The sequence below is a fragment of the Quercus robur genome, chromosome 1, assembly GCF_932294415.1.
Source record: "Quercus robur chromosome 1, dhQueRobu3.1, whole genome shotgun sequence".
Taxonomy (NCBI): Eukaryota; Viridiplantae; Streptophyta; class Magnoliopsida; order Fagales; family Fagaceae; genus Quercus; species Quercus robur.
Window position 1 is genome coordinate 49,057,230 of NC_065534.1, and position 7,460 is coordinate 49,064,689.

Consider the following 7,460-nt stretch of genomic DNA (forward strand, 5'->3'; position numbering starts at 1 on the left):
CCATACTATTTAGGAACTTGGCTGAACAGGCCAGCCTCACTCATTTTGTGTATGCACAATTTGTACTTGTATGACTTCCATAAGCACAGGAGCATGCTACCTTATCCTACTTTTCCATAGTCCATAAGCATAGGAGCATGCTGCCTTTTTTTCATTACCACTACTATCCAGTTATGCCAAGTACAGTGGAACAGGAAATGGTTGAAGTAGCTGGGGCATAGGGCTTATGCTGAACTTGGACGCTCTGCTATAGATGTTCTCTCCTTTAAGAGATGGATTCCAAGACATGCTTACAAGGCCTAAAATCCTTTAAGCACATGCATTTCCAGTTGGCCTTTGAAACTATTTATAGATAGACTTGTCTGTAAGGTTATCACTTACCAGACCCCTATGATTCATGGCTGTGTAGTTTTGTTGGGCGGCCACTTTTGTCACTGATTGTTCAAAAGTTTTAATTAAATTCTATTTGGTTTTACCATATTTTAATCTCTCTGTGTGTGTGCGCTTTCATGGCAATACCTAAGAAAAATCTTGCTTTAGCTGCTCTTGTGGGCACTGGAAGACCTCATTTGGTTCGGGAGGTTCTAGGAACAAGAGAACATATCTGCACGTTGTCATGCCATTCCAAAATAATGCACTAACATTACAAGTTGAACTAAGTTATACATCCACTTACGTAAATAATATTTCCGTCACATATTATAGTGCCAAAACAATTACAGTGCAAAGCCATAGTATTTACATTGCACATTAGTAAATGGTCAATTGCCATTTTCAACATATAATCATCTCACATTACCACGGGCAACATAATCATCCCACATTGTGTCAGTGATATTGTCCCTAAATTGGCCCATCACTCTCTTCGATGCACTTGACATTTCTAGTACATGCCTTTGGGTCGCTGAGCTTGTTGATGCTCTAGCATCGCCACTGCCTTTGCCATCGTCACTACCTTCGCTATTGGTTGCACTACTTTCGCGATCACTCTCCCCTATTGTTTTGAACAATTCATCACTCCGATTGTTCATGTGTTTGAAATTGTGTAGAGCACAGCACACAACAATCACGTAACCTTGCCTAATTGGCTTGAAGTTTGGCATTAAATTCAGAATGGGGAAATGGGCCTTTATCACTTCAAAAGACCGCTCAATAACCATCTGCAAGGATAAGTGCCTGTAGTTGTATAACTCTTTCTTTGATGTTATCCGTCTACCGGTCGAGCGAAATTCTTGTGCATGGTACCTAGTTGACTTGTGAGGGGGGAGAAAACTAGTGCCAATTGGTAGACCCGAATCTATCAAGTAGTGCGACCCTACACACACACACAACCAGCCAACACATAATTATTTCATTCATAAATTTACTACTTAGACGTGGAGGATAAAATAACTTTAGTTAAAGTCACAGAAATGTATAGTACCTGTTGGTGGCCATGGGAATCCATGCTTCCTTTCACTATTCGCTTCCTCGAAAACCCTTGTGTCATTCGCACTGCCTTCCCACCCAGCATGGACAAATGTGAATTGCATGTCCATGTTATACACACACAGCACATTAGTTGTTATAAGGCTCTTGCGGTCCCTGTGTGCTTAAGTCTCATTTGCAGGAGGTTGAGCACTCACGTGCGTTCCATCCATTGCTCCTACACATCTCTACACATGAAAGTTTTCATTAATCTTAGCAAGCACAAATCAAATATCATATTATTTTACTGTTATACGAAGTTAGTTAAGTAATGGAATGTTTTGTACCTTAAACCATGGCCAGTACTTGTTCACTTGAAAATGTTCGGGGAGGCCTGTGACATTCTGATCAGGTTTAATTAAATGCTTCGCGTAGTGGTGGACAGCTAGCAATGCCTTACGAAAATGCCGACACACGGTTTCTGTTGAGTGCTGAAACCTGTCTGCAACACATCTAAAGTGGGTGTTGTGTCCAAGTATGAACAATAACATGGCCACGGCCTGAGTGGCATTCACCGAACCCTGTCTGTCCCTCAAGTAACCATGTTGAGCCAAATCGTCCACTAAATGTAACAGCAACTCAGGTGTCATGCGGAACATCTCAAAATCCTTAGCTGGATTACCTTCAGTGACCTCGTCCATATATGCCCTGCTGGTCAACGCACTTGTTCGCATTGGTTGTTTATCATAATGCCGCTGCATGTACGCATACATCTCCCCGACTATAGGATTCACTAAATTAAACTTTGCTTCTTCTTCACGTTTGAACTCCGAATCGGTCCAATCATCATCATTATCTTCATCTACATTGCTGGAACCAATGTCGTTGAAGTATGCATCATCGAAGTCATACTCTTGGAACGCTTGTGACCAGTCATTTCAGGATGCCATAAGTGACCTACACATTAGCACAAACACACTATTCAGGTAGGTTATGTAAAGAGAGATATTTCTAGTAAATATGTTATTCTTAACAGTCTACACCTTAGCCTGTAGTCCAACAAAGTGATGAGACCATCAACATAGGAAATAGAAACCTATCAAATAGTCCTACTAATAACATCAACCATAGATTATAAGAAGACAACAAAAAATAATTAAAATAAAAAATAGCATAATATCAACGTACAATATAAACACCTAATTCAATAGTCACAATTATAGACATATACAAATCAACAAACCCAAAATCCAAATCCATAGCATAATAGAATACAAACCATACAAACATCCCAAGTTCGTAAATAACATAAACCTTCGTATTATCCGTACAAAACAAAAACAAGTAAATAGAACAACCTGAATCCATAGTATGTAAAAACCAAATAGCTTAGACTTAATGCAACACTATTCTCCCTACTAACCAAATACAACTACAGCTAAGTACTAAATAATAAGCATGTAAATATGTCAATCCTCCTCCGGGTTTAGAATGTCCTCAATCCAAGTCTTCCTCCTATGCTCCGGCATACTCATAAACACTACCCTATTATCCTTTTGCTGCAAAACCTTTGACATCTTGACATAGGCCTTGTTACTCAGATCCTCATATGAATTTAGCAATTGAATTGCCTTGCCAAGTGAACAAGGATCACCCCCTACGCCGGATTGGGCGAATTGCTCGGATGAACAGCTGGAATTGCCGAGTTTACCATTGAACCTATCCTTCGTCATTGCGGTGTAGTCCTTTAGGGCCACAGTCATTTCACTTACCTTATCCGACTTCTTTAAGACCTTCTTACCCTTGCCACTTGCATCTTCCACGGGACGTTTTTCCGCCCGTTGGGTTACCTCCTTAACCTCAGCATCCTCCATAGTTTACGGGAAACTGTTAAAGTTAGGAGTGTAACAGTCATCGTCCACATTGATGGGTGCACTTGCATTGGCATTGGCATTGGCATTGGCAAGCTCTTCCTCTAAGGCATCGCTTCTCGTCACTATTCAGGGAGGAGTGTTTGAGGAGATCTGCAGGTTCCCAGTCGCAGTACTAGGGGCGAACACCTGCTGCAGTGATGGGTAGTCTGGGCATCCCTGTTTCCTTAAGTTAGCTACACCACGATTGCCCTGCAATGTCCTTGGAAACATTAGCACACTAAATGCACCAATTCATATATTACCAACTTGGAGGAAACTTGCATAAATAAATAAGGGCAATAATTGATATACCTAAAAAAAAAAACGCACCAGTTCATATATTACCAACTTGGAGGCAAATTGCATAAATAAATAATTGCAATAAGTTATATAAATAATAAACAACAGTAAACATACCGCAATCACATTCTGTCACACCTTGTCATCACAAGTCACTGTTTGGGTCTACTCGTCCCACCCCAACCCTGTGTGTCTTAGCAACTGGCTCCACTTTAATTGTTTGAGTCGGAGCCTATTGTGCTTCTGTTGAACTTGCTTAGAGAGAAAGTCTTTCCCTATCTTTTGGTAAAGTTCAGCTATAATTGATGCCCACGTAGGACCCTTGAACACACCATTTGGCATGTTACCCTTAAATTGTTCCTCCAACATGATCTCAATAAAAATATGTTCTACATGGGGAGGCCACTTCTTCTCATCCGTCTCTTATGATTCATGTGCCATCTATTTGAAATATCTCATGAGGTAAGCTCATGACAGATAATAATTTTAAGAATTGATTAATAGGACTATAGGATTCATGTGCCATGTAGGTTTAAGGGGTCCAAAAAATGAAAAATATTCCACAATTAAATCAACACGGATAAGAAAAAGCATGCATGGAATGTAAGAAACAATGGTAATATATAAGAAATAGTGGTAATATATAAATCCTTCATCGAGGTTTACCACATATACAATGTGACCAGATATACAAAAGATGGAAGATTGAAGCAATGAGTTAGTAAACTGAATAAGTGGTCACAAATACAACTAGGTTAGTGCATGGTTAAGTACATGGTAATCTATAAGAAAGTACGCTACTGAATATAATGGGAACAAAATATGTCAATAGTATATTAAAAGGGACATGGACTAAATTGCTTCGACTATGCATCCGCCTCTTACTAAGGCGGGTCATCAAACAATCAATCTGGAGAGGCCACGGGGGAAACGTTGGGCCGAAAAGATATGGTACGCACTCCCATTGCTCTGCGATAATTTGTTGAATACACTTCCACCTCCGAGTTACTCGCCTCACAGTAAAGGCCTTCCCCAAGCAGGCATTAAGATTGTCTGTGATCTCCTCCCACACTTGCGCATTGGCATGATAAGGACGCAAATTCCCACAACAATAGTGTCCAAGTATAGAGTCACACAATAGATCCTCACAATTGGCATCCCATGTTATCAACTCCACAACCATCTTAAAGAACAACACACACATCTCATACATAATCATATCATAAGTACAATAAAGATATGCCAGTATTTTTAGAGGAACAAATATTGAGCATAGATCCATATTAATATGTATATATTACTGCAATGACATGTATTGAATCATTCTTATGAAATTCATAAACAATACTAAAGATATAAGCAAATCAAGAAGACAAAAATATTCAGCAAAACATTACACTTTTATAGAGTAGGTTTTTTTTTTTTTTTTTTTTTTTTGGTTTGATAAGTACTTTTATAGAGTAGTTTCTAAGCCCCATACAAACTCAACTAGCAAAGACTTCTAACATTTTGTAGTTAGATACAAAAGCTATGCAATTAACATTCTTAAATATTGATTGCTGATTGGATGAACATTGTCATGCCAAGAACACAATGACAATAAAATCAAGCATGATTCACAAAGCCTATTTTTCAAGACATATTCCAACCTGTTACCAAATAAAAAAGGACAAATTCCATTGCAGGTCACAGCAGGACAATAGACTACAAACCATACAACACTGAAATGGAAACAATCTTGGTCTGAGATTGGTAGATTACCTAATTTAGGCCGTACTGTCTAATTATTAAAAGAGAAATCAGAGAGTCCCATTCACATGTAGCACAGAACCAAAAGCAAGTTGAAGCAATTCCCAAGGGCAGACACTTTAAAGGAAGAATCTGGTGAGGAGAATTACTTGTCTAACCTACATAGATAACTACTAATGAAGTGGGGAACCATAGAAATGCCTACATAATGATGAAACCATGCTCAACCACTTAACTACAACCCAAAATGTAGGTGGAGTCAATCACAGTATCCAATTATCCAGTTAAGGTGAAATAGTGAAAACAATATTGAAGAGTCATTGAATGTCAATTAGCCACTAACACTTTATATTGCTATTGTTACTACTGATGCACCCAATATTAATACTTTTATTTTTATTTTTTTAATTTTTTTTAACTTTGATGTGAATACTTGTATTGTTATTGCTTGTACTGATGTAATAAATAAATTCTCATGCATTGGAAATATGCATATCGCTTTCACAGACATTCTGTGAGACATGTAAGATGCATATAACTGATGCAATAGATAATTATTGTAACTCCTAACGATAGTTGTAAATTGTAATTGAGTTTCCAAACTTTCCATTATCTATCCTCTATAACACAAAGGACATTAGTTAGCCTTCTTTTTGGGAAGAAAGAAAACAATTAGTACAGACAACCTGCGACTTGAGGCAACAAAGAGTAGATACTAACTAAACTACAAGAAACAAAAATACAATGATTCTCACAATGATAATGTATTTATAATGCTACTTGGAATAGCTTAAGACTCACAATGGTGGAAATATGATATATAAAACTTCCATTAAAATGATACATAGATGCAACTTGATGAGGCTTGAGAGCACACAAACAAAATCTGAATTAACAAAAAAGAGTGTGCCAGCAAAAAAATAAAACGATACTTAAAATATGACAAACTAATGAAAGCTCTTAAAGATTGTGCCAGACAATATGACAAATTGTAAACTTTATATGCAAAAAAAGGAAAGGGATTTTCATACCAACTAAACACTACAAAAGATTTTACTCAATTGAGATATATCAGTATTGAACTAAATGGAGTAGAGGCAGGTTTCAATTATTCCAGAAAAGTCAGCATTTATCACACATTTCTTACATTGTGAAGACCTTAGTTTCATAAATTATTTATAAAAAAAAAAATAAATAAAAAATAAATAAAAACCCATAACCATAGGAATCTAGTAGATCAAATCAGATGCTTACCCAAACATCAAACAAAGAAAAAAAAGAAAAAACAAAAACAGAGAAGCACAGGTTCACCACGGGTTGAAAACCCATAACCACAGGTTTCAATAGATCAAATCAGATGCTTACCCAAACATCAAACAAAGAAAAAAAAAACAGAGAAGCAAACTTCTCATCACCAATCCTTGATTTGATGTAAAAGATACGAAATACCTTCGGATTTCTTTGGAAAGGTTGAGAAAGAGGTCGGTGGTTAGCGCGTGAAGCACTACGTTACCGTGACATGGCAGGGCGGGTTGGCTGAGCTCGGATTGGTGAGGGCAGTGAGAGCTTCTTTTAGCTTGTGGTGGTACAAGAATGGAGATGAGGTTTGATTTAAGATGAGAGAGCTCTGTTTACTGAAGAGAGAGGTTTTGATTTGAGATGAGAGAGCTTGGTTTGATTTGAGATGAGAGAGCTCTGTTTACTAAAGAGAGAGGTCTGAAATGAAAGAGCTGAAGAGAGTCGTTGAAAAGAGCATCAAAAGGCGTGCCTCACGTTAATTGCTTTGACTGTGGGACTAGGTATGTAGAGTTATTTACGGAAATGCTATTGAAAACAGAGTTATGGAAACTGAAAATAGCTAAAATGTGTTTTCAGTTTCCATAACTCATCACTCAAAAATCAGAGAATTGAGTGATGGAAATAGAGTTATGGAAACGGAGTTATTAAAATCCAAACAACCTTTTGAGTCATGGGTCCCACCATTTTTGAGTTATGAGTTATGGAAACAGCAAATTCAAACACCCCCTTATATTTTCCATTTTAACATTCCTCAAGTTAATTTGATATTTGATCAGGCTCTAAACTGGCCTT

The 7,460-nt window shown here is 37.7% G+C and overlaps 1 protein-coding gene across 1 annotated transcript; it reads right to left on the minus strand.

Moving 5' to 3' along the window:
• Positions 1 to 785: 785 nt before the first annotated feature.
• On the minus strand, positions 786 to 1,538 carry LOC126712789 (uncharacterized). The gene is made up of 2 exons (XM_050412257.1): positions 1,424 to 1,538; positions 786 to 1,315 (listed from the first exon to the last, which is right to left on the minus strand). Exons 1-2 carry the CDS (start codon positions 1,536 to 1,538, stop codon positions 786 to 788), a joined length of 645 nt encoding a protein of 214 aa, XP_050268214.1.
• Between the last annotated feature and the right edge of the window lie 5,922 nt (positions 1,539 to 7,460).